The 27452-nt window shown below is 51.7% G+C and overlaps 1 protein-coding gene across 6 annotated transcripts in view; it reads left to right on the forward strand.

Moving 5' to 3' along the window:
- Positions 1 to 27452, forward strand: part of ALPL (alkaline phosphatase, biomineralization associated) — a 72201-nt gene that overhangs the window by 34559 nt on the left and 10190 nt on the right. For 4 of the 6 annotated variants that reach the window (XM_064363416.1, XM_012440170.3, XM_012440173.3 and 1 more), the window contains exons 2-6: positions 14079 to 14238; positions 20364 to 20483; positions 20825 to 20940; positions 22744 to 22918; positions 23644 to 23819. In XM_064363416.1, the coding sequence (XP_064219486.1) occupies positions 14178 to 14238; positions 20364 to 20483; positions 20825 to 20940; positions 22744 to 22918; positions 23644 to 23819 (648 nt within the window). In that variant the 5' untranslated portion in view covers positions 14079 to 14177. Of the gene's footprint in view, positions 1 to 7782; positions 7955 to 12109; positions 12264 to 14078; positions 14239 to 20363; positions 20484 to 20824; positions 20941 to 22743; positions 22919 to 23643; positions 23820 to 27452 lie in introns of those variants that run through there. The other 2 variants (XM_012440172.2, XM_012440171.2) reach the window with 2 other exon arrangements.

Raw genomic sequence — 27452 nt, forward strand, 5'->3', positions numbered from 1 at the left:
AGCCGTGGTGCAGATACAATGAAATAACGTTTGGGAACAGTCTAGTGAGTATGAATCAAACAGTAGCTGCGTGCAATCCCTTCATCTGCAAATGTGTAATGTGTACCTGTGATGTACAGACTGCAGAGAGGGCGAATGGTGGTTTGTTTCCAGTATTGCCTGCTGCTTCAGGAGTTTATGCTTAGTCCAGGAAGACAGAAACATCCCCAAGTCAGGCTGAATTCTGGCTTGCTCACTTGCTGGCTGTGTGACCTTGGGCCTGCTCCTTAACCTCTCTGTGCTTCTGTCTTGTCATCTGTAAAATGGGGATAATGAAGAGATCGAGACCATCCTGGTCAACATGGTGAAACCCCGTCTCTACTAAAAATACAAAAATTAGCTGGGCATGGTGGCGCGTGGCTGTAATCCCAGCTACTCAGGAGGCTGAGGCAGGAGAATTGCCTGAACCCAGGAGGCGGAGGTTGCGGTGAGCCGAGATCACGCCATTGCACTCCAGCCTGGGTAACAAGAGCGAAACTCCGTCTCAAAAAAAAAAAAAATGGGGATAATGATAGTGCTTACCGTGAAGGTTGTTGTGGGGATCAAGCGAGTTAATATAGGTAAAGTGTTTAGAATGATACATGGCACGTAGTGAGGTCTGTGAAAGGGTTTGTTATTATTACTTTTATTAATACAATGACAAAATACGTAAAATAAGGATTTTTCTAAAATAGTCTCAGTTTGAAATGTTTTCATCAGCGGCTGCAAATCACTAATATATGGAAGTCCATGACATTGGCATCCACACTGTGCCTCAAATACTGCCTTGTCTTCCGGTAATTACCCCCCAAATCCTCAGCTGGTTAGTGGGGAGACCTATCCCTGTCCCTGATTTGCTGTGTGACGCTGGGGAGGTTGTGTGCCCTCTCTGTGCCTTCCTTTTCTTGATGTTGGTTGTGAGAGCAAGGATGGGATGGCCATGTCTCCTAGTACTGGGGAGGCTCTGCCTTCAGCTCATCCTCAAGGCAGGGTGCTGGGAGAAGTGCTGGAGGTGACTGGCGAACACCTCGGATGCACAGTGCATGGCCATCCTCCCCCACTGCTCTCTCCACTTGGCATCTAGCCTGGGCCTAGAGCGAGGTGGCCTGGGGCAGAACATGTCCTCTCCATGGCATGGCAGAAGACTGTGTGCCTGCAAAGCAGCCATCCCCTGCCCTGACCCCTGCCAGGGTGTCGCAGGCCTCACGAATGGTGTCTCTGGGCCCCACTCTCTCCCTGCCCCGCCATCTCCCTCCCACGCCTCTCTCCTGCTGTCTCTCCAGCCATCAGTCCTCTGGCTTCAGTCCTTTGCTCACAGAGTTGATCTGGGGCCTCATGACCATCCTGGAACCTCAGGGACCCCCAGAGAAGCTATGGCTCCAGAACCCAGACCCTTGGGGTTTCTGATTCCAGTTCTGCTGTGTGGCCTTGGGTAAGTGACAGACAGTCTGAGCCTCACTGTCCTCGCCTGTAAAATGGGGCTGGAGATGGGACGGGTAGTGAGAGGAGACATGCAGACGGCCTGCTGTCGACCAGGCCGTGCTCGGGGAGCAGAGCCCTTTGCGGTGGGTCCAGCCTGCCCCTCTGCCCTGACTGCAGGCCGCCTGCTCGTGCCATTCTCCCTGCCCCAACCCCGCACATTCCCGCCTCCTTGCCTTTGCACACTCAGGTCTTGCTGGGAGCATCCTCTCTTTCTGCTCATCTCAACCCCGTCAGCCTTCCAGCCTGCTGCTCGTCCCACCCCCACGGACACCTCGGGCTGGTACCCCGTCCTAGACTTTCTCTCTCTCTCCCCTTCAAGAGGGAAAGAAAGTGTCAGGCTACCTGATAGGTTATTCGTTTCTTCCCAAGTGCATGTTGAGGGGAGAGAGAGATCCGGTTCTCTCTGGGGAGGGGAGCCCTTTGACTGTAAGAACGGGGCCTCTGCTGCTTAAGAACATACCCCTCGAAGCGGGGGTGATTAGCAGGCACGTGAGCTTCTGGGTTCTAGAGCCTTAGAGCTGGAAGGACTGTCTGCTGCCATCCAGGTGAACAGATCTCTGGGAAATCCCAGAGTACATGGCAGTTTGGCCGAGTGGGTGGGGAAGGGTCCGTCCGTTCTCAGCTCCAGCCCCTCATCTGCCCCACTTTCCCGTGTCTGCCCTGCAGTCCATCCTCCCCATTTGCCCCCGCTCCCCATAACCCTGCTCCTGACTGACGTTCACTCAACACCTAGCACATCCAGCCTGTTTTACGCCCTGGTGTGTATGAACACATCCTTACAACAATGCAGTGGCTTCGATTAGGCGTGGGGGGGTGAGGTCACCTGCCCTGAGCTGCCCAGCTGGTGAGGGACAGAGGCAGGGTCGGAACCCAGGCAGCCTGGCTCCAGCTGCTGCTAAGCTGTCTCTTCAGCCACCCACCCTCTGACCCCGTCATCCTTCCACCTAGTGACATTCCCTTCCCGCCCGGCCAGTGCCAGCCTCTGCTGCCGCGGGGCTGCTGCCATCAGCAAAGCAGGATTCCACCTCTCTAGGAGCTCGCCATGGCGAGAGGGTGACAACCCATGATTCTCCAAGGCTCTGATAAATGCCACCAAGGACTTCGTGGCACTGAGTTCTGGGAACTTGGGGAGGAGCCAAAACTGCTGTCTGGGCTGGGGTGAGGTAGGGAGAGGGCAGGGGGAGGGATTCGTTGGTTGGACAACATGGAACATTCTAGGCTGAGAAGCACAGTGTGCAGAGGTGTTGAGGCTGGGAGTGCTCAGGGGACAGCTGGCTTCTCATCAAAGCCCTAAAGATGCCATGGCTTGGCACCAGGCATCCAGGGCCCTTCTGTGTCTGTTTCCTGCCAGGATGGGGGGGTGCTGTCAGCGGCTAGAAGTCTGAGCCTTACTGTATCCCCAGAACTGGCCCACTGCCCTGTAGGGAAGTCCTTCCTTGGATCTGACCTGCAGCCCACTCTGACCACCACATATTCCTGCCCAAGTGCTTCATCCACCTCTTTATGACAGCCATAAACAACTTCCTCTGGTAATGAATACAGTCCTGGCCAGCAAGGCTTGCCAGAGATGCTGGGCTTGGTGGAGGGAGGAATTCCATGTCCCGTCCCTATGACTCTGCAGCTGAAAAGTTACTGGGCTGGTCTTTAGCAAGGCTCCCTCCCTAGGCAGCTATGCAGAAGCCCCCCAGCCCCTGCCTCATTCCCAGTGCCCACCAGTGCCCACAAGGGCAACTCTCCTCTCCAGCCACAGCTCCTTGGAAGAGCCCAGAAGGCTCAGCTGACAGGCTAGGGGATGCTGGCTCCAGGCTGACTCTGATAGTTCCTTCCCTGTTTATGTCTCGGGGGCAGCAGCTGGGAGATGCAGGGTCTGCTCAAAATGGTTCCTCTCACCGGCAAGGCTTTCCTCCTCTTTAGGCCCCAGTCTTCCCATTTGGACAATGGGATGATCTCTAAGACAATTTCCCAAACGAATCTGCTCAGAAAATGACTTGTTAAAAATACAGCTTCCAGCCAGGTGCAGTGGCTCACGCCTGTAATCCCAGCACTTTGGGAGGCTGAGGCAGGCGGATCACCTGAGGTCAGGAGTTCAAGAGCAGCCTGGCCAACATGGTGAATCCCTGTCTGTACTAAAAATACAAAAATCAGCCGGGTGTGGTGGCAGGTACCTGTAACCCCAGCTACTAAGGAGGCTGAGGCAGGAAAATCTTGACTGGGAGGTGGAAGTTGCAGTGAGCTGAGATCGTGCCACTGCACTCCAGCTTGAACAACAAAGCAAGACTCCATCTCAAAAAAAAACAAAAAAAGTACATCTTCCAGCTGGGCACAGTGGCTCATGCCTATAATCCCAGCATTTTGGGAGGCTGAGGCAGGAGGAACACTTGAACCCAGGAGTTCAAGACTAGCCTGGGCAATGCAGTGAGACCCCATCTCTATTTAAAAAATGTAAACATTAGCCAAATGTGGTAATGTATGCCTGTAGTCCCAGCTACTTGGGAGGCTGAGGCGGGGGGATCGCTCAAGCCTGTAGTGAAGTATGATGGTGCCACTGCCCTCCAGCCTGGGCAACGGAGTAAGACCCCATCTCAAGAGAAAAAGTAAAAAACAGCTTCCCAGGCCCTGACCTGGGAGATTCTGACCGCGTAGGTCAGGGGTAGGAGGGGTAGGGATTTATTTAGGGGTTATTATATCTCTCTAATCTCTCTTTTTCAACTTGAATATAGTCACATCCCTCCACTAAACCTTTTCTTTCCCAACACTCCCTTTATTGAAATCCCATCAGATCCTCCCCAAAACCTCACAATACAGACAGCATAGGGACGATTGGGCCCTCGACAACTTTTCACAAATATACACATGTTTAACTATCTCTCAGGTCATGATAAAGAATATTTCTGGCTGGGTGGAAACGCTGTAATCCCAGCTACTTGGGAGGCAGAGGCATGAGAATCGCTGGAACGCTGGAGGTGAAGGTTTCGATGAGCCGAGATCGTGCCACTGCACTCCAGCCGGGGCGACAGAACAAAACTCCCAGGAAGTTCCCTCATGCACTGCCCAGTCAATCCTCCTCCCAGAATAATACACTTGGGAATAAGACTTTTTCCACAAGCACCCCAAGTGATTTTTGTAGTCCAGGGCGTTTGGGAAATCTCAAAAGACCTTCCCAGCCCAGACGTTCTGGGGCTGTGCGCTCTAGACTGGGGGCTCCCTAAGGGCAAATACTTGCCCCTGTGAGTCCTGCCTGGTACAAGCTGGGGCATACCAGGTGACGCTCCCTGGGGGCACATCAGTAGGCTGCATGATAGAGACTTGGAGGGTGTCCTCAGAGCAGGACCGGGAGCTGGGTGGGCTTGAGTGGGGAAGGCCTCTGGCTGGGCTGAGATGGAAGACCTTGGTACAAGGGTGTCCCTGGGTAGGTCCCATGTGGAGGCCTGTGCAGGGCCTGGCCCGGTACGTGCCGTTGATTTAACCCTGGGCCACCTTCACCATGGCCAACTGGAGCTTCATTTTCTCACCTGTAAAGGGGGACAGCTCTGTCTCACTGTCAGCACTGTTAATGAGGACCACAGGAGGTCAGGTGTGTCACAGCCAGCACCTGGCGCACCGTAGTTCTTGAATGGGCAACCAGTGTTAGACGCCAAAGGAAACAGTTTCAGAGGTGCAGGGACTGAGCCAACATCACACACCTGGGAAGTGGTGGAGCTTGGGCTTTGGTCCGATTTGCTGACTGTGACAGCTGACCCCTCGCTTTCAAAATCTGGTAACTGAGAGTGGTGCTAAGGCCCTAAGTTTGGGTCACAATCTCACCTAAGTGAGAACCTGACCAAAAAGGGGGAAATTTAAAACAAAATTATGAGCTGGGCGCGGTGGCTCACACCTGTAATCCCAGCACTTTCAGAGGCTGAGGCGGGCGGATTGCCTGAGCTCAGGAGTTCAAGACCAGCCTGGGCAACATGGTGAAACCTCATCTCTACTAAAAAATACAGAAAATCAGCTGGGCATGGTGGCATGTGCTTGTAATCCCGGCTACTCAGGAGGGCGAGGCACGAGAATTGCTTGAACCCGGAAGGAAGAGATTGCAGGGAGCCGAGATTTTGCCACTGCATGCTGTGTGACAAAGCAAAACTGTCTCAAAACAAAAACAGGGCCTGGCACAGTGGCTCGCGCCTGTAATCCCAGCACTTTGGGAGGCCGAGGCAGGTGGATTATGAGGTCAGAAGTTTGAGACCAGCCTGGCCAATATGGTGAAACCCCGTCTCTTTTAAAAATACAAAAATTAGCCAGGTGTGGTACATGCCTCTAGTCACAGCTGCTTGGGAGGCTGAGGCAGAAGAATTGCTTGAACTTGGGAAGCGGAGGTTGCAGTGAGCTGAGATCGCGGCACTGCACTCCAGCCTGGGCAACAAAGCGGGACTCCGTTTCAAAACAAAATGAAAACAAAATTCTGAGAGGCTATTGTTTTGGGCTAAATTCATACATCAGGTCCCAACAGACCACATCAAACCCAAATAGAGTCACTCATGCTAAATGTGATATCATCAAACTAAAACTTTAAAAAGAACACATAAATGCTAAAACCACGTTTTGTTCTGTTTTGTTTTTTTATTGTAAACAGGACATTCCAACATTAAAAAAACCCTCTACTCTAACCTTTTTTTAAAAAAACCTAAAGTCCTCATTCCCACCTTACAAAACCCACTGTTCTGTTTCCTGTTTCCCAGTGGATTTCAAGACCAAGTAAGTACATTTACAATGGTGACAGTGACATCAATGACTCAAGTTTATTTTAAAAAATAACTAAATGAAGGGAATTGTTAAATCAGATTTACTCTAATGCTGCTTTCTTATATATTTTAAGTTCAGCCTAAGGGTTTCTCAGTATATCGTAAACTATAAAAAATAGAGGTGTAAATAGACCATAGCCTACACTTGTGCCAGTTTGGGGGGTTTTTTTGTTTGTTTTCGAAACACAGTCTTGCTCTGTTGCCCAGGCTGGAGTGCAGTGACGTGATCTCGGCTCACTGCAACCTTTGCCTCTGGGTTCAAGTGATTCTCCTGCCTCAGCCACCTAGTAGCTGGGATTACAGGCACCTGCCACCACGCTTGGTTAATTTTTGTATTTTTAGTAGAGTTGGGGTTTCACCATGTTGGCCAGGCTGGCCTCGAACTCTTGACCTCAGATGATCTGGCTGCCTCAGACTCCCAAAGTGCTAGGATTACAGCAGTAAGCCACCATGCCTGGCCGCCAATCACCAAGTTTTAGCCAGTCAAATGTAGCCAGCTATTCAAACCTTGTTCCAATAAGACGAGTGCCAAGCTGTAACCAATCTGACTGCACCTTATTTCCATCTTCTGTAACTCACTTTACTTTTCTGCCCATAAATCTTCCAACATGCAGCTGCGCTGGTGCCAACTCTGGCTCAGAAGGCCGCCCAGTTCACAGATCGTCCATTGCTCAATTAAACTCTTTTAAATTTAATCTGGTTGCAGTTTTCCTTTTATTGATGGGGCTAATAATCCCCACCCTACTTGTATCACTAGCACATTGTGAGGATCTGATGCAATTTGAGTTACGGGAGTATTGAGAAAGAAAATGTCATAATGGGGTAACGAGATTAGTTTTCCTGTTACGGTGAGGTCAGTGGCCTTTCTGGGGTCAAGAAGAGGGGACTTTCCTTGGCACAAGAGGGTAACAGTGTCTCCCCCTGACCTTGGGTATTTTGTACCATGGGATCCAAGGTGTACCAGGAGGCAGGAATCGTGATCAGAAAATGCCTGGTCTAATCGTGCACAGCTGTGCATGTGACAAGTGGCTTTACCTCTCTGGGCCGTTTCTGAATCTGTGAGTTGGGAATATAACCCCTATCCTGACTTTATAGGATGTTCTGGGGTCTCGAGAGAGACTGGATCTGGGTTGGGGGGACACCTTTGGAAGCAGGGCACGTGGCACAATGTCTAGCACATAGTAGGTGCTTTGTCTACATTGGCTGGTCAGTTACCTCCAAGCTGAAGGAAACTATGTCTGTCCTGTTCCTGACTATTTCCCTAGAACCTAGCACAGAGATACCCAGCAGGTGCGCCGCAAGTGTTTGGGAGTGAGGAATGAATGAACAAAGTCGAATGAACAAGCATTGGCCCTCCCCGGGGCTCAAATGGGAGAGGGGAGCTTTGTAGGCTGCTCCCCCTCCCACCCCAGCACCCTGTTTCATCCCTCCTGACTAATCCACAAAGATTAACCCAGGGATAAAGCGGGTCACTGCCACTGACCCAGTGGAGCTAGAGTGACCGAGTGTGTGCAGGGCGTGGTGGCCGCTCCCAGGGGCCCTCTTTGCTCCAGGATGGCCCTCCTGTCCCCCATCCTGGACTTGGTCCTCACAGTGGCCCTCAGCCTCCTCCTCCTGGGGCTGGCCCTGGGCCTCCTTTGTTTCTTCACTTGTCGCCTGGCCAGGCCGCTCAGGTAGGAGAACTCACCAGGCCTGACTCCCTCCCCGGCCAGATTCCCCGCCCTAAGCTCATTCCACTTGTTCCTGTGGGATAGAGCAAGCGGGGCACTGGTCTCTCTTACTCTTCATGGTGGGGAAACTGAGGCCCGGAGAGGTGGAGCCCTGGAATCAGCCTGGGTTTGAATGGCGTGTGGTCGACAACTAGCCAGACCTCAGCTCGGTTTCCTAAACTACAAAACGGGGGCTGTTCATCCTTGTTGTGAGATCAGGGATGTAAACAGCATGGGGCTGGGTGCGGCATGAGTGCCTAAGAAATGGTAGTGATGCTCTGTCCCATATCATTTGCCCTGGATCTTCTGACACCCAGCCCAAGGCTGGCTTTTTGCCCCACTCCAGGACACTCCCAGGCCTTCTGCCCAGGTTGTCAGAGTCAGTCCTCAGAGCCGAGGCCTGGCCCCTCAGCCCCTCCACCGAACTGCCAAGTAGCCGCTCCTCTGGAGCCACAGCCTGACTGGGGCTTCGGCACTCGCCATGCATAATCAGGCCTCGGAGGAGCCGGGAGCCTGGCAGAGAAGGGAGGTAGGGGGTGGCAATGGGGCTGGCACACACCCGGAGGCCCCGTTCCAAGCTGGCAGGACATTGTCAGAGGGTGGTGGGCAGCCGGGGCCCCTGCAGCCCCAAACTGGGCCCCTCTGCTTCCAGGGCTGCCAGAGAGCAGCCAGGAGCCTCTGTGCAGGGGAGGAGCTTTAGGGGTGGGGCCAGCATCGAGGCCCTGGGTTCTGAAGCCTTTCCTAGGTCCCCACCCCTTCTTTGTCCTGAGCAGAGGCTATGGGAGAAGACACCTGCCTCCAGACCAAGCCTATCTCAATGCCTGTCCCTGGGGCCGAAATTCAGAGCATCCCAGCCTGAACTGGTGGCACTTATGGTACTGCTACCGGATGCAAGGGCTTGGGATGCAGAGATGGGTAAGACGGTGGTCTTTACTCTCACAGAGCTTCAGGCTAGCAGGGAGGAGAGACAACCTATTATAACCCTAAGGATAATCATGTGGGGCCGGATGAGCCTTTCACATCTCCCGGGTCACTCTTCTATTTTTCTTTATTCACTCATCAGTGCAGAGAGAGTGGGATGCGTTATCTCTTTTAGCATATGACATATCTCATATGACATATGATATGAGCTCTCAGTTCTTGTTTTTTTTTTTTTTTTTTTTTTTTTTTTTTTGAGACGGAGTTTCGCTCTTGTTACCCAGGCTGGAGTGCAATGGCGCGATCTCGGCTCACCGCAACCTCCGCCTCCTGGGTTCAGGCAATTCTCCTGCCTCAGCCTCCTGAGTTCTTGTTTTATTTATTCATTTTTTCCTTCGTCCCTGCTCCCTGCCCCCCACTGCCGTTCTCATGGCTCCCCGAGGTCCCTATGCTAGTGTATTTAGTATGACCTTGGATTTGTAGGTGTCCTCGTACATGACGCAGTGTTCTGTCTGCTACACAGTGTTCTGTCCGTTACATAGTGTTATGTCTGTGGGGGTGGTTTGCACTTACATACACTGCGTTTGATTCTTTACCTTCCTCACTCAGTCCTCTGCCTTTAGACTCCACCATGCTGCTGTTTGATGTCTAGTTTGAATACCACTGCCACACAGACACTGCCTCCACCGCTCTTACTAGTTCATTTCCCTAGTTGTGGACAGCCAGGCTGCCCCAGCTCCGTGACATCATAAGTCAGCGTTAAAAGGAGTTTGCCAAAGCTTTCTCCAGTGCGTATGATGGTTTCTGCAGGTTATTGGCATAAAGCCTTGATCAGATTAAAGAAATTCTTTTCAGTACCTGGTTTGCTGAGTGCTTCTGTCCCACTGTTTCCTATGACCCTATTCCCTCTCCCTAGGTGACTGCATCAAGTTTGATCAGGGTATTAACTGCCACCTCTGTGCCTACAATTCCCAAATTTCTACCTCTAACCCAGACTTCTCTCTCAAATGCCAAACTCACATATTCAGCTGCCTCCTGGGTGTCCTCATTTCCAAAAGACATCTCCAACTCAAAATGTCCAGAAACAAGTTCCTGATCGTCCCCACAAAATCTCCACCTCACACCTCAAAAGACCACCCCAAATGCTGAAAGGCTGAATGCTTTCTTCCTTTCTCTTTTCTTTTCTTTTTTTTTTTTTTTTGAGACAGAATCTTGCCCTCTCTCCCAGGCTGGAGTGTGGTGGCGAAATCTCAGCTCACTGCAACGTCTGCCTCCCGGGTTCAAGCGATTCTCCTGCCTCAGCCTCTCAAGTACCTGGGACTACAGGTGCATGCCACCACGCCTGGCTAATTTTTGTATTTTTAGTAGAGACAGTTTCACCACGTTGGCCAGGCTGGTCTCAAACTCCTAACCTCAAGTGATCCACCTGCCTCAATCTCTCAAAGTGCTGGGATTACAGGTGTGAGCCATCACGCTTGGCTCAATAGTATTTTTATGTACTAGTAATGAATAATTTCAGAAACAATGCCATTTACAGTAGCTCCCCCAAAATCGACATAGGTATAAATGTGGATTCAGAGTGCAGAGTGCTAACCATTACACAATGGAACCCATAGGTATAAATCTGGATTCAGAGTGCAGAGTGCTACCCATTACATGATGGAACCCATAGGTATAAATCTAATAAAACGTGTCCAAGACCTACAGGCCTAAGATGACGGAGTGCTGATAAAAACCAAAGAACTCTGACAGTGAGCGAGAGACTCCCTGTCTTCATGACTGGATGACTGTGTGGTAGAGACGTAAAGCCTCCCACGTTGATCTGTGACTTTAATACCATATCTATCAAAAACATGGTGGTGGAGGACAGATCAGGGATCACCAGATTTAGGGATGGGGGATTGTGCAACTATAAAGAGCTCAAAGGAGATTTTGCAGGTGGCAGAGCCGTTCTGGGTCCTGATTGCGGTGGTGGTGGTGGTCACGCGAATCTATCCAGGTGTCAAATATCAAAACCCTCGTTTTACACTTGGGGCAATGGAAACCCCTCCCTCTGCAGGGGATGACTGATGGAAACCTAATTGCTAATTCTGGTGGTCAGGTTTCTGCTCTGCCATCTTCCTCTCGGTAAACTTGGGCAAGTCACTTCTCTTTCCACAGCCTTGGTTTCCTCATCTGTAAAAGGAGATGACAGGTCCTTTTCTGTCCACTGCGTAGTTTGTTAGTGAAACATCACGGTGAAATTCCTTATCAAGTGTGGAGTACAGCACATAGACTTGATTTCATTTTGTCGGTGTCCTTTTGTTTATATAAGCTCCCAAAGAGTAGTGTTTACTTTATTGAAATAAAACACACACAGAGACATGCCTGTAGTCTCAGCTACTCGGGAGGCTGAGGCAGGAGAATTGCTTGAACCTAGGAAGCGGAGGTTGTGGTGAGCCGAGATCGCGCCATTGCACTCCAGCCTGGGTAACAAGAGCGAAACTCCGTCTCAAAAAAAAAAAAAACAAAAAAACACACACACAGAGAAAAATACGCGTATCATAATCGGCAGCTTGTTGGATTTTCAAACTGAACCTACTGTGTAACCAGCACTCATCACCCAGGTCGATAAGAAACAGACCTGCCCCAGCACCCCAGCAGTCCTTTCTTGTTTTCATGCCCTCCACGTGGAGCCTCCATCCCGTCTCCCAACACCCTGGGTTAGTTTTTATACTTTCTGTATTTGGAATCACCCTGTACGTTCTCCTGGGTTTTGCTTCCTTTGCTCAGCCTTGCCTTGCGGGATTCATTCCCGTTGTGAAGAGCTGTGGATCGTCCATTCTCCTTGTTGTGAACACATACAATGTATGTATACAGCCTGCCACAGATGGAGGCGGTTTTGAAGCCATTATGAACAGGGCTGATGTGCACGTTCTGCTGGAGAGAAGCGGGTCACAGGGCACAGGTGGGCTGATCAGCTTTGGTAGATGCTGCTGGTTTTCCCACGCGCCGTACCGGTCTACACTCCACCGACGGTGAGCGGACGTTCCGGTAGTTACACATCTTCAGGAACTCTTGGACTTTCCTGCGCACACACAGGAGAGAATTTGGGATGGCTCTTCCCTTCCTTCGACCTCCTTCCTTAGGGCACTGGCTTTCAACTGATGTAAATATTTACTGTGCCAAGCACTAGGAGTGCGGAGAAAAACAAGACAAAGTCCTCCCTCCCAGCAGCTCCCGGTGAAGCAGCTGTGATGGCCCAGGACAGAATTACTACCTTCAAAAAGGGAGCTACATGTGATGATTGAAGTGGCATGAAGCTCAGCGGGGGTGTGTAGGGATAAGTGACCATCCTGGAGGTTTCCTGAAAGAGGTGACTTCGGTTTTAAGTGATTTTACATAATAGCTTAATGTGTTAGTATTTTGTATTCAGTTAATAACATGTTTCTGATTTTAGGATTTGCTACAGGAATATTTAGAAACTATAAAGTACAACCAAAAAAATTAGAAATCACCTGAAACTCCAAATTGTAGCATTCAGTTAAGTGCTGTTAGATGTCAGATGTGGGCTATTTCCTTTTGATTCCCACTCTGCACCGCCACTCCCAGCCCCTGCCCCAGAGCCCTCACTTCTGGGTGCAGTTTGCATGTTTTCACGGTTGAATCAAGATCCCAGCTTCTGGTGGCAGTGGTTTCTTTTTTTTCTTTTTTAAATTTGTTTATAAATTAAAAAAAAATTTTTCCTTTGAGCTGATACCACAAAAAGAAGAATTTTTTAAAAGAAAAGAAAATCTAAAAAAAACTAAAATACAAACGTTTTTCCTAGAGGCAGGGTCGGGCTGGGTTGCCTCAAGCGAACCTCCTCCAGCTTCAGCTTCCTAAGTAGCTGGGATTACAGGCGTGTACCGCCATGCCTGGCTTTTTTTCTTTAAAAAACTTTTTAAAAATGTTTTATTCTGTTTTTACTTAACGTATAATAATTGTACTAGAGTGGGATCTTACCTGTCACAGCGCTTTCCTAACGGTAGAGTGTGTATTACTGCCACTTCCCACAACAAATGTCGTAATATCTTGGTCTCGGTTGAAGCAATGACATTATTTCCCGGTGAAACTCTTGCCATTTAAAATTCTTCATGTTGTAACTCATGGGCACCAGGTTTAATATGTTTCTCAGCTGCCAATGGGGTTGTTCCTTGCGATTTAACAGGATGACCACAGTGTGAAAACATTCTTATGCCATTAATACACACTCGCTTTAGGCTACTTGGAAAATTCAAAAAAATTTTAAAAAGAGGAAATAATCACTCATAGTCCTACCACACAGAGAAAACCACAGTTAATATTTTGGTGTATTTTATTCCAGCCTTTTTTTTTTTTTTTTGCCTAAGCTCTTCAATTACATCCAACTTTAAAAATATATAAATTTAAAAATATATAGATAGATAATACAGTATCTCAGCACAAAAGAAAATTTGGGAAATGCAGAAAAGACAATGAAAAAGAAAAATCTGTTATCTGTGATGTCACCACCCAGAAATGGCCACCCTTATCAGCCAGTCCGTTCACATATCTGACTCCTACGGTTTTTATATATCTTACCATAAACGACAAGCTCTAGGAGAGAATGTAGCAAATGTCAGGGTCCTGAAAGAAAGGGTGTGCTCTTTGCTTTATCCCTGGTTTTCCTGGGACTCTGGTAATTACAAGGCTAAAGACGGAGTGCTCTAGAACGGGACTCTCAAGGTGTGGTCTGAAAAGCAGCAGCCCTCTCCTGGGAGCTTATGAGAAATAGAATCAGAGCCTGTGGGGTGGGCCGGGAATCTGTTGTAACAAGCCCTCAGGGGATTCAGATGCTTGCTCTCCTTACAGTTTGAGAAACACTACTTGAGAAAGATTGGACTCTGGGAGGTGGTGGGCTTCAGATGAATTGAGTGGAAATTCACTTAGGAAATGGGATGGAACTGTTTTGCAGCGTGGAACTCACCGATGCTGACACAACTGTTTGTGTGGTTAAGCTTCCTGAGACAGGGACCACCGAGGTTTGGCATCGCAATGTCTAGCCCCATGCCTGGTCTGCAATTGGTGCTCACTGAATACTTGTTGAATGAACCAAGGAACAAATGAGTGAGTGGAAAAGTGATCTCTAGAGCTGCGCCCCACATGCTTCTTTTTCTCTTTCAATTTCTAGGATTGGAACATCAGCTAGCATCTGACCATTGCCAGCCCACCCTACCCGTGTCGATCGCATTTCTGGGCTCCAGAGATAAAGCAGGTCTTGGGGTGCACCATGATTTCACCATTCTTAGTACTGGCCATTGGAACCTGCCTTACCAACTCGTTAGTGCCAGGTATGCCTGGGGACACAAGTGCAGGGATAAATAGGTGGTGCTGATGGGGTAGGATGAGGGCAGTGTCTATGTTCAAGGTCACAGAACCATCCAAAGTATTCAGGAGCTGAAAGCAGCGTTCAGAGCAGGAAACCTCAGCTCTGCTAATTGCACATGTAGGTCACTATTTTCATATATATATATATATTTTAAATTTAAATTTAAATTTTTTTATTTTTTGAGACAGTCTCGTTCTGTCGCCCAGGCTGGAGTGCAGTGGTGTGATCTCAGCTCACTGCAACCTTCACCTCCCAAGTTCAAGTGATCCTCCTGCCTCAGCCTCCCGAGTAGGTGGGATTACAGGTGCATGCCACAACACCCAGCTCATTTTTGTATTTTTAGTAGAGATGGGGTTTCACCATGTGGGCCAGGCTGGTCTAGAACTCCTGACCTCAAATGATCCGCCGGCCTTGGCCTCCCAAAGTGCTGGGATTACAGGCGTGAGCCACTGCACCCAGCTTTTTCTCCTTTATATTATACTAGTCTTTGATTGGGGTTTCTGTTCTCTCTTTTATCTTTAATCATCTGAAATAGAATGAATCCTACAGACTCTTCCGAGTCTTGGTTCGCGGCATCTCCTGTGGATTTTGTCTGCTCCTTCTCCCTCATGGGATTGCACATTTTGTTGTCATTTATAGTTCTCGCTAGTGAACTTATCTTCCACACTGAGTTTTTTGTTTTTCTGTTGGAGACTCATGTGGAAGCGTTTCCACAGTGTGGCATGGTGTTTTCAGGACGCTAGGGGTTCAACTCATTCTAGACCAGTTTTTACGTTAATTTCTTGCTTTGCAGTTCTTACACTGTAAATTCAGATCCCCACTTAGACCTGGCTCAGAGTTGGACTTGAATTCACATTTCTTATGAATGACTGTCTTTCTCCATCCCTTCCATAGCACCAAGGCAAAATGCGTACCTTAAAACAGCTTCAGCAGGCCTGGCGTGGTGGCTCATGCCTATAATCCCCATGCTTTGGGAGGCTGAGGTGGAAGGATCACTTGAGCCCAAGAGTTTGAAGCCAGCCTAGGCAACATAGCGAGACCCCCATCTCCAAAAACAAACAAACAATTAGCCAGGCACAGTGCTGCTTGCTTGTAGTCCTAGCTACTTGTGAGGCTAAGGTGGGAGGATCACTTGAGTCCAGGAGTTGAAGATTACAGTAAGCTATAATCAAGCCATGGCACTTCAGCCTGGATGACAGAATGAGACTCTGTCCCTTAAAAAGAAACCAGCTTCCAGCCAGGCACGGTGGCTCATGCCTGTAATCTCAGCACTTTGGGAGGCCGAGGTGGGCAGATCACTTGAGGTCAGGAGTTCAAGACCAGCCTATCCAACATGGCAAAACCCCGCCTCTACTAAAAATACAAAAAGTAGCCGGGCATGGTGGCATGCACCTGTAATTCCATCTACTTGGGAGGCTTAGTCAGGAGAATCACTCAAACCCAGGAGGTGGAGGTTGCAGTGAGCCTTGATTGTGCCTCTGCACTTCAGCCTGGGCAACACAGCGAGACTCCATCTCAAAAAAGATAAGAAACCAGCTTCAGCCCGAACCTGTACCTGCCCTGCCGTCCTAAGCATTCCTCTTTGCATCAGCTCCTGTGGGCCCCTCTGGTTTTAGATTTCCTCATTGATGCCGCCTCCTGAGGATTTTCCTTCCCCCTTTTCTTCCTTTTTCAAGCTATGTGCTACTTTTTATTTTGTTCAGCATTTCTGTATCTGGAGCTGGAGAAGAGAGTCTTCCTCGGCTCAGTCCATTATGTGGCTAGAAGTCCCCACTTGCCTTCCCGTGCCCCAGTGTCTCCATCTGTCCAGTGGGGATAAGAATTCCTCCCCTTGGCTGGGTGGGTGGCTCATGCCTGTAATCCCAGCACTTTGGGAAGCTGAGGCGGGCAGATCACAAGGTCAGGAGTTTGAGACCAGCCTGGCCAATATGGTGATACCCAGTCTCTACTCAAAATACAAAAATTAGCTGGGTGTGGTGGTGAGCGCCTGTAGTCCCAGCTACTTGAGAGGCGGAAGCAGAAGAAGCGCTTTAACCTGGGAGAGAGAGGTTGCAGTGAGCCAAGATTGCGCCATTACACTCTAGCCTGGGTGACAAAGTGAGACTCCATCCCCTAGCCCCCCAAAAAATTCCTCCCCATTAGGGCCGTCATGAGAATCACATGGGATAGTCAGAGTGTCTGGCAAGGAGGGATGCTCAGTGAATGTCGGTCTCTTCTCTTAGGATGGCTGTATTTGAGCAGATGAGGAGGTGGGGTGTAGCGGGGCACTGAACTTGAGCTAGGAATGGAACCCAAGCCGCTGGGCTCTCAGGCCATTGCTGCCTCTGAGATGGTGGTGCCTTTCTGTTGCATCCCCGAGGACCAAGGTCATTCTGGGATGGGGTCCCTGCTTTCTCAGCACTTACAGCCCACCTGGGTGAAAGATGAACTAAGGGATGAAAAGAGAAAAGGTGAAAAAGTGACAACATGAAAAATCTTCACACGGTCAGTGATTCAGCTTTTTGGATCTGCTATCGCCAGGCTGGAGTGCAGTGGCACAATTGTGGCTTACTGTAGCCTCAAACTCCTGGCCTCAAACAGCCCTCCCACCATGGCCTCCAAAAGTGCTGGGATTACAGGCATGAGCCACCACCCCAGCCTTTTTTTTCCCTTCTTCAATTAGGTATAACTTACAGAAAAGTGCACAGATCTTAAATACATAGCATGAATTTTTTTTTTTTTTGAGATGGAGTCTCGCTGTGTCACCAGGCTGGAGTGCAGTGGCACGATCTCAGCTCACTGCAACCTTTGCCTCCCAGGTTCAAGCGATTCTGCTTCAGCCTCCCGAGTAGCTGGGACTACAGGCGTGTGCCACCACGCCCAGCTAATTTTTGTATTTTTGGTAGAGACGCAGTTTCACCATGTTGGCCAGGATGGTCTCAATCTCTTGACTTCATGATCCGCCCACCTCGCCTCCCGATGTGCTGGGATTACAGGTGTGAGCCACCGCACCCGATGCATGAAAAATTTTTGACATATATTGATACCCGTGTAACCCCCACTCACATCAAGACAGAACATTTCTGGCCATGGGGCATCTGTGGATTTTCCTGTGCCCTTCCCAGCCAACCCCCTCCCAAAACCAGAGGAAGTGCCCAGGCTTGCCCTGGCCACTAGAGACTCACTTTGCCTGTTTTGAGCTTCATATAAATGGAATCATACAGTGTGTACTGATCAGTGCTCTTTCCCTGTGGCATTCTATCGTGAGCATTTGCATATATCATTTAATAGTCTCCAAAGAGACTGGCCTCCTGGAATCCAGTTATCCAGAGCCATCGTTGCTTAAACCAGGGACAAACCCTTCTCAGGGACAGGCCCTGGGTGGCTCTGATGGAAAAGACAAGGACTCTGCCCTCGCAGGCCTCCAGTCTAGAGGGAACAAGCAATCGAGGGAGAGGGGACCTGGTGGCAGAGCCTGGGCTGAACAGAGCAACAGGTGTGGAGCAGGCTGACATCAGCCCAGCCCCGGGACCTCAAGCTGTTAAGTCAGGGACAGGTTGTAGGGGGTCAGGGTGGGTAGAAGGTCTTCACCACCCAATGGCACCCAATTGGCCAAAGAGGCTTCATGACCAACAGCATTGTGATGTGTTTTGAGGAAGGCAGGAGGGAGACTGGAACCAGCCTGGCCTGTGGGACCTGCAGGCGAAACCCTTGGCCCGGGGCTTGCCCAGGCTCTGTCTCATGTCATCCTGGAACTGCTTGTGGATAGCTATGGGTCTCCCATTTCCTGGGGCAGAAACTCTTGTTCAAAGGCAACCTGTCGGGCAGAAGGGACAAGGTGCTCCCGATTCCCAGTGGGGACCATGTGGGGACGTCTGATGTTGACGCCCTCAGCAGACACTTCCAGAAGAGTGAGGGTGGATCTGGGGCTGTCGGAGTGAGGGCAGTGGGCTGAGGGATTGGGGTGGCGGTGGCATAAGGGGAGGCCTCTTGGGGAGGGGCGTGGGGTGTGCTTGTGTCCGAGGCTGGAGGTGCAACGCAGCATCCTGCCCGCTCCCCGCCTGTGCTGTCGTAGGCCGGGGCGGAGCCACGGTAACGCATGAGTTTCCAGTTCTCCCGCTGCAGCCCTCATCTCAGCCTCTCCATTTCCTTTTTTATTCTTTTGAGACAGAGTCTTGCTCTGTCGCCAGGCACCAGGCTGGAGTGCAGTGGCGCAATCTTGGCTTACTGCAATCTCTGCCTCCTGGGTTCAAGCAATTCTCCTACCTCAGCCTCCCGAGTAGCTGGGACTACAGGCGCGCACCACCATGCCCAGCTAATTTTTGTATTTTTTAGTAGAGACGGGGTTTCACCATGTTGACCAGGATGGTCTCGATCTCTTGACCTTGTCATCTGCCCACCTCAGCCTCCCAAAGTGCTGGGATTACAGGTGTGAGCCACTGCGCCTGGCTCCATTTCCTAATATGGAGGAGATACTGGTGCCCACCCACTAGGGCAGCTGGGAGGAATAAGAGAAGCTGTGTGGGGGGTGCCTGGCACCTCACCCAGAACTGGTGTGTGTCTGAGGAAGGAGGGCTGTTCTTCACCCACGGCCGCCCCAAGAGCCACGCGTGGGTCAGAGCTGGGCCAGAAGATGAGGATTGTGTCCCCAGCCCACGAACATGCCACATGGCCCTGCACAAGGCCCTCCCACCCCTCCTGACCTCTCCCCCCGTTCTGTGCAGTGGGAGGCATCCAAAGAGGAAACTGCCAGGGAGCCTCTCCAGGCTTCTGAGCAGATTTGACAGGGCCCCGGGACAGACGGGAGCCCTGCAGACTCTGGGAAGGACTCCAGCTCCCATAGCCAGGATCCTGGTCCAGCCCTGAAGGTGGGATAATAGGGGCGGGAGGCAACTTTTGACCCTCTTCTGTACATCAGCTGTGTCACTTGCCTTATCTGACCCAGTCCCTAGAAAGACCCTGAGGGGATGAGGCAGCGATCTCATTTGACAGGGGAAGAGACTAAGGCTCAGGGAGGTGACACAGCTAGTTCTTAGCAGCTCATCTCCCTGCTGGATAGAAGGAACGAGCACGGGCTTTGGAGAGAAGCCCAGCTCTGCCAGTGTCCGCCTGTGCTGTGTGGCCTTGGGGAAATCGCTTGTGATCTCTGAGCCTTGGTTTCTTCATTCTGAGATGTGAGGAGAAGACCTCAAGGTCCACAGGCTTTTCTGGAGGATCTGGATGGCACATATGTATAGACCACAGGTGTGTTGTCTGTGTGGGCAACTATTGCCCCCACTTCTGGGTTCAATTCTTGGAGCAGCTGGGGTTTTCATTGAGGTCTGTCAGGCACAAAAGCTGTGGATTGGTTGCTGGACACGTGCACTCACGAGAAGGAGGGAGAGAGAAAGAAACGTGTTCCTGGTTCTCATTTTATCTAAAACCATAAAGCCCCATACAGAAGTCATTAACAGCCAAGAGGGAGGAGGGGAGGATTAGAGAGGCAGGATGTCATCCTGCTAACTAATCCTAACAAAAGTGAGATCACCTGGCTCCTTTAAATGTGATACATTAAGCAAAAGGCAAGCTTAGCTTTCCAGCACTGCTATTAAATCTGCCACCAAGTCAGGCTCCTGTTGAGCCTACTTTAATGAATAAGCTAAGCAGAGTTTATAATTGATGGCTGGTTACATCAGGGGACCCCCGCTGTTGTTTTGTTGAATAGGTGAAACATTACTCTCTTAATTGTGCTAGCGCAATTCATTTGCTGCCTTAGCAGCTCATCTCCCTGCTGGGTAGAAGGAGTGAGCACGAGCTTTGGAGAGAAGCCCAGCTCTGCCAGTGTCCGCCTGTGCTGTGTGGCCTTGGGGAAATCGCTTGTGATCTCTGAGCCTTGGTTTCTTCATTCTGAGATGTGAGGAGAAGACCCCAGGGTCCACAGGCTTTTCTAGAGGATCGGATGGCACATATGTATAAATAAACCACAGGTGTGTTGTCTGGGTGGCAACTATTGCCTCCGCCTCCGGGTTCAGGCATTCCAGCCTGAGCAGTCAGAAGTGGGGTGATCTGTACGTCCAGGGATAGGAGGCTGTCCTCACCCACCAAGTAACTGCCTCTCCCTCTGTTTAGAGAAAGAGAAAGACCCCAAGTACTGGCGAAACCAAGCGCAAGAGACACTGAAATATGCCCTGGAGCTTCAGAAGCTCAACACCAACGTGGCTAAGAATGTCATCATGTTCCTGGGAGATGGTGAGGCCCGTGGGAGGGGTGGGACAGGGCACCTAGCTAGGAGCCCAGGGAGCCAGGCTGAGTTGAAGAGGGCAGTGTTGAAGGGGCTGGGGCTCTGGAGGAAGGGTGTTTAAGACAATGGAGGGTCAGGCTGTGGATTCAAGAGGTCTGCTCTGCCAGGCAGCCCCCGAGGATCTGGGAGGGAAGGGAGAGAGGGGCTGCGCACTGTCGTTTACAGAACCATGCCGGTGCCAACTGCCTGAACCTGTCTTGGTACCAAACTAGAGAGCTACTGGGTACCTGAGTAGGCTGATTGGAGAGGCAGGAGCCCCAGAGACTGAGGCCCCCACTCCCCACTGCAGGCATGGGCGTCTCCACAGTGACAGCCGCCCGCATCCTCAAGGGTCAGCTCCACCACAACCCTGGGGAGGAGACCAGGCTGGAGATGGACAAGTTCCCCTTCGTGGCCCTCTCCAAGGTGAGCCCCATCCCCAAGCCCACTTCACGTCTGTATAACCAGTGTCCAGGTCGAGCAACTGAACATGACAACAGCCAGAGGTCTCCTGACCTCCTCCATGCCCAAGTCCACTCCCCACCTAGAGCAGCCACCATCCTGACTTCTGATACCACAGCATCACTGCGCCTGTGCGTGTGTGTGTGTGTGTCTGTGTCTGTGTCTGTGTGTGTGTGTGTCTGTGTGTGTCTGTGTGTGTGTGTGTGTGTGTGTGTGTGTGTGTTTAGAGACAGGGTCTTGCTCTGTTGCCCAGGTTACAATGCAGTGGTACAGTCATAGCTCACTGCAGCCTCCAACTCCTGGGCTCAAGCCATCCTCCCACGTCAGCCTCCTGAGTAGCTAGGACTAGAGGTGTGCACTACCACACCTGGATAATGTTTTAATTTTTTTGCAGAGATGGAGGTCTCTAATTCTTGGGCTCAAGCGATCCTCCAGCCTCGGCCTCCTGGTCTTGGGATTACAGGCGTGAGCCACCGTGCCTTGCCTGTATCTGCTTTTGCATGCAGTTCTAGTTCACTCATTCTTTCCCGAGGCAGTTTGTGAAGTTAATTAGGCTATAGGCATGCCTTAGCTATTCTTCGGTTTGGTTCCAGGCCACTGTAATAAAGCGAATATTGCAATGAAGAAATTCACACATTTTTTTGGTTTCCCAGTGCATATAAAAGTTAGGTTTGCACCCTACAGTAGTCTTTTTAAGTGTGAGATAGCATTATGTCTAAAAAGATGTATATACCTTGATTTAAAAACACGTTATTGCTAAAAACATGAATGAGAAGCTGGGCACGGCAGCTCACGCCTGTGATCCCAGCACTTTGGGAGGCCAAGTCAGGTGGATCACGAGGTGAGGAGTTTGAGACCAGCCTGGCCAACATAGTGAAACCCCATCTCTCTAAATAAAAACAAAACAGAGCAAAAACAAAACACAAATGAAGTGAGCTCATGTTGGAGAAAGGCACTGATAGACCTGCTTGACACAGGGCTGCCACCGATCTTCAGTTTGTAACAAACACGGTATCTGTGAAGTGCACTAAACGAGGCATGCCTATACTCACCTAGGCTGTCCAAGGCGGTGTGCACTGCTGGGTAGCTTTCATTGTTGGTGGTGGTGACAGTGGCTTTGTGTAATAACCTCCAGACCCTGGGTCAGGCCCCTGGCTCACTTCTAGGGGAGTAGCAGGGACTATGGTGCCTTCTGTGCCTTCAAGGCACTCTCAGGCTGGTGGGGAAGGAAGACAGGCAGATAGTTTCGGGGTCTCTGCTAAACATCTGAATGTAGGGTGACCCTGGGATGGTGGCCACAGGGCAGGTGGCAGAGAAGTCAGCACTGGTCTTGGCCCCACCCTTCCCTTCCCCAATCCCTCTCCCCTTCACTTTCACTACCCTGTCTTCAGACCCCCCCACACCCTCTCCCTTTTCCAGGACTCTCCTGCTCCCCAACTCCTCGCTGGCTCCTGCAGTCCCAGGCCCAGAGAGAGGCCTCTGCTGACCCTGCCTGAGCCCCACTCCTCCGCAGGACACTTCTCTGTACTTTGGAGAGTTGGGGTCCTGCCCCAGTGCTGCTGGGGTGCAGGGAATGATGGCAGGAAGCAGGCAGCTACGTGGTACTGTGGCTCTGGGGGGCTTCAGTGGGCAGTGGGCCTGGTCAAAGGCTATGGGGTCCTCTCTGTGTCCCTCCTGCCCCAGTCCCCATGGTGTGAGTGGAGGCGGGGTGGGTGGCCGTAGGGGCGAAGACCTGGCCATCTCCTCACTCTCCTCCCCGACCTGCAGACGTACAATACCAACGCCCAGGTCCCTGACAGCGCGGGTACCGCCACCGCCTACCTGTGTGGGGTAAAGGCCAATGAGGGCACCGTGGGGGTGAGCGCAGCCACCGAGCGCTCCCGATGCAACACCACCCAGGGGAATGAGGTCACTTCCATCCTGCGCTGGGCCAAGGACGCTGGTGAGTTGGGGGCGCAGCGGGGGGCAGGGCCAGCTTCAGGGCCTGTCCAGGCCTCAGTCTTTCCGACTGTGTTGTGGCGAGGGGTGGAAAAGGCTTCTCTGCGGAGCTCCCAGTGCTGATGTTCTGGGAGTCTATGAAATATCCATGGGATTCCTTCTGGGACAGGGGAGGCTGGTGATCTGGGGTTCACTAGTGGTGGGTTCTGGTCCCAGTTCATTTTCCTGAGTCTGTTCTTCATTTGACTATAAAATGAGTGGGAAATGTAGCCCCTCACAGGTTTGGTGTGAGGAGGGAGAAGACCTAGCCAGAGCTAGCACGTGGGGTGCAGTCCATGGCCACTCCCCTTTCCTCCTCAGAATTGGGAGGCCCAGCCCATGCCCCCAGGAGCTTCAGTCAGGGGCCAAGGCACAGGTGATGGAGCCAAGGTCCACTTGAGCTCCCTCAGGGGTCCTGTGGGCGCCTCGTTGAAGGGGAGGACTCCAGCCCATGTCCTCACAGCTCGAGGGCCTTCGGAGTGAGGGGAAAGGGTCCCAGAGGCAGTGCTCCAGCTGCTTGGCTACTTGGAAGCCACCCCCACACACCCACTGCTGTGGAGGGGGAGATGGAGGCCCGGGTAATCCTTGGAACTGAAGGGAGGCCTGTCTTTAGTGGGGAGGGGGAGGGAGGAGGCAGTTGGGACACCCCGATCTGTGGATGAAGCCGACCCAGCCCCTCTGGTCCCCCAGGGAAATCTGTGGGCATTGTGACCACCACAAGAGTGAACCATGCCACCCCCAGTGCTGCCTATGCCCACTCGGCTGACCGGGATTGGTACTCAGACAACGAGATGCCCCCTGAGGCCTTGAGCCAGGGCTGCAAGGACATCGCCTACCAGCTCATGCATAACATCAGGGACATCGAGGTGAGTGCGGGGGCAGCCGGGGAGGGATGGGCGGGATGGGGCCTTGGGTGGGCAGGAGGCCTCAGGCCCAGGCTGGCCCAGAAAAAGTGGCCTGGCCTGGCTCCCCACACACCTGGGAGGCTCCTGGCCCATTAGGGGATTTGTGGTTGAGGCAGGCAGGCACTGTGGGATTTCTCTGTGGCGGGGCTTCGGGATGAACCCTCATGTGACCGCCACCACACCCCAAGAACCAGGCACCCAGGGATTATTCCATAACTTGGAACCTGGTGCTGTGCCCCACCTCTGCCCCCCACTACACAGGGAGCTGGTGGTGGCGAAGTGCCATCTGCCTGTCCTGTGCATTCACATGGGCAACAGATGGGCACATATCTATACACTCAACCAGCATACCCCGCAAACAGCTGGTGTGTACAGTGGTTGATGAGTGCCAGCTCTCGTGTTTAAACTTCCTGAGTTCCAGACCTTGCCCTGCGTTTTGCTAGCTGTGTGACTTTGGGTCAGTTACTTAACCTCTCTTAGTCTTCCTTTCACAACTCCTTTGTGAACTGTACCTGCCTCGTAAGCTCATGCCAAGAACTGAATAAGATAATCCCTGTGGAGCTCAACACAGGGCCTGAGGTTTAGCGAGTGCCCAGAAGGTGGTGGCGCTAGGCAGGAGCCACATGTCCTCGCCCTGAAACACGCTTCAGCCAACTGAGCTGACTCATGGAGGCAGAAGTCACCCGTGTGATGCTTACTCTCTATGCTTAAGTGAGAACGTGCAGCTCATTCCTTTTCAGGCTTTTATTGCCAACTGTGGGCGACGGCTGAGGGCATCTGGGGACTTCCGCTCCTTGAGCCTGGAATGGGGATTCCATGAGGGACAGAGAAAGCTCCCCGCCCCCCACCACCCAGCTACCCCTAACCTCTCTTTCTCCCCACCACCAGACTCTCTCACCTGCCTTCAGCCCTCCATGCACTGCCCCCACAAATGTCTGGGGGCCACTTGGCCCCTCTATAGCGGAGACCCATGTCTGCCCTGTCCCAGCGTGGTAGATTAAGCACCCCCTTTTAGGACACACAGTGCTGTTGACCCCTTTCAGTGAGCAGATATCTGAGGCCAAGCCACCCATCCTGGCTTTCCTTCACCAGACACGTGGCCTGGGGCAAGTCCCTTCCCCTCCCTGTGCCTCGGTTTCCCCACCTATGCAACAGGAACAGAGAACCACACTTGCCTGCTCTCAGGGCCGTGGGAGGCCGTGATGAGGTCATGGAGGTGAGAACATTTGTTGTACAGGCACAGGGTATAATTACATGGGGCTGCTCCTCAGAGGGGCTTATCAGGGACAGCCTGAGCAGGGGACAGGAGCTTGAAGGAAAACTGAGGGAAGGGAAGATGTTTCAGGTTGGGGCGGGCAGGAGGTGAGGAGGGGGCCACAGGGGCCATGTCAGGGGGCACAAGCCAGGGAGTGAGGACGGAGGACCTGTGTGAGCACCCCTTTCTTTCCTCCTCTTCCTGTCTCTCCCAGCCCCACCGGCCTCTCTATCACCACCCCTCCAAAAGCCCCTCAGTCTCCAGACTGTACATGAAACAAAAATCCTGGTGTCCACCCTGAAAATAAATACTGTTGCTTAAAAAAAATGAAAGAAAGAAAGACACAAACCCAAACCCCAAAGCCAAACAGCAAGTCTGTTATTTGGGAGTTTAATGAGCCCGTGTGAAGTCCCTGCCGGGCTGGAAACGATGAGGCTCCCTCCAGGAAGATTGGGGGCTTCGTCTTCCACTCGGAAGATGCCAAGAGGTCAGGTTCTGTGGGAACTGGCGGGGGGAAGGGACCCGTGACCTGGGGTTCCATTCTTCGTCCCCTCCCAGCCCGCCCTGTCCTCTGAGCTCCTGGCTGCTGCGGGGAGCAAGGACTTTGCGTCTCTGAAGTGCTCGTCTCCCTACTCCTTCTGGCAGTAGGAGTGCCTTCCGGGGCAGCCACCCCCTGGGCGCTGGGGACTTCCTTGGATGACTGCCTTTCCTCCTGTAATCGTTCTGTGGATGGATGTTAGTTGGATTTTATTTTGTTTTATTTTATTTTATTTTTGAGACAGGGTCTTGCTCTGTTGCCCGGGCGGCAGTGCAGCGGTGTAATCACAGCTCACTGTAGTCTCAACCTCCTGGACTCAAGGGCTCCTCCTGGCTCAGTCCTTTGAATAGCTAGGAGCACAAGCCTGCACCACCACACCTGGCTCATTTTTGAAACAAATTTTATGTGTATAGACAGGGTCTTACCATGTTGTCCAGGCTGGTCTCAAACTCCCGGCTTCGAGTGATCCTCCCACCTCAGTGTCTCAAAGTGCTAGGATTACAGGCATGAGCCACTGTGCCCAGCCAGATGCATTTTATAGATAGGGAAACTGGGCTCACAGAGTTTAGGTGGCAGGCCCTTGGTCAGTAGGTGATAGAGTCAGGGTTCAAACCCAAGTCTGACTTCAAAGCCCATGGCCTTTCCAGGGCCCCATGACCCAGGCTGGTCCTGGGGCGCCTTTCTACCTCACCTGCTGTCCTGTGTTCCTGGCTCCCTATGCACCCTGCAAAACCTAGATTCTAAGGTGGGAGATGGAGTGGAGGATAGAGCGGGGGACCTATGAGGTGCAGGCCTGGAATGGTGGATCTGGGGCCAGCGTCCGCCATGCTCTGCGCTCCCAAGGTGTCAGCCAGGGGCAGTGGCCGGGGCTGGCGCCCGCGGTGACAGAAGAACACTAGTGTGGTGGTCACCTCGGGCGGCTGCTGTTATGGTCTTGGCCCTATTTTAAAAATAGTCAGGACTTCAAACATGGACTCCCAAGGAAAACAAACAGTCCCGCGTCCGTCTGCCCGCACACAGCAGCCGGTGGGTAAAATTAGCCTGGTGGTGACTACACAGCCGTGAGGTCCGGCCCCGCTGTTTGCCCAGGCTGCGGTGGGCTGGCTCCCAGCTGGGCTGCCCCGAAGACCTCCCTGGCTGGAGCCTCTCCCTGCACGCATGCAGCCTTTCACCATGGGAGAGGAGGATCTGGGAGTCCCTGCCCTCAGCTGCATGGATATGGCAGGGCCCTAGTGCCATAGCTGGAGAAGCCCTGGGTTTGAATCCTGACTCTGCCACTTCCTGGCTATATGGCCTTTGGGGAAAAAAAACCATTATTTCTCAGCCCAGTTTTTTAGTTGAAAAATGAGTGACCAGGGTTAGTTGCAGCCTTGGTATGAAGTTGAGTAAGAATGTATCTTTTTTCTTTTTTTAAATGGAGTCTTGCTCTGTTGCCCAGGCTGGAGTGCAATGGCACAGTCTTGGCTCACTACAACCTCTGCCTCCTGGGTTCAAATAATTCTCCTGCCTCAGGCTCCCAAGTAGCTAGGATTACAGGCACGTGCTACCACACCTGGCTAATTTTTGTATTTTTGGTAGAGACAGGGTTTCACCAAGTTGGCCAGGCTGGTCTCAAACCCCTGACCTTGTGATCCACCCACCTTGGCTTCCCAAAGTGTTGGGATTACAGGCGTGAGCCATCGCGCCTGTCGGAGTAAGAATGCATCTTAAGAGCTTAGTGCCCGACATGCAGTGAATGCTCTGTAAATGGTGTGATTCTTATTCAAGTGGGAGTTACGTGGATTCCGGGAAGCCAAGTAAG

The sequence above is a fragment of the Aotus nancymaae genome, unplaced genomic scaffold (assembly GCF_030222135.1).
Source record: "Aotus nancymaae isolate 86718 unplaced genomic scaffold, 86718_ANA_hifiasm-v0.15.2.pri h1tg000053l, whole genome shotgun sequence".
Lineage (NCBI taxonomy): Eukaryota > Metazoa > Chordata > Mammalia > Primates > Aotidae > Aotus > Aotus nancymaae.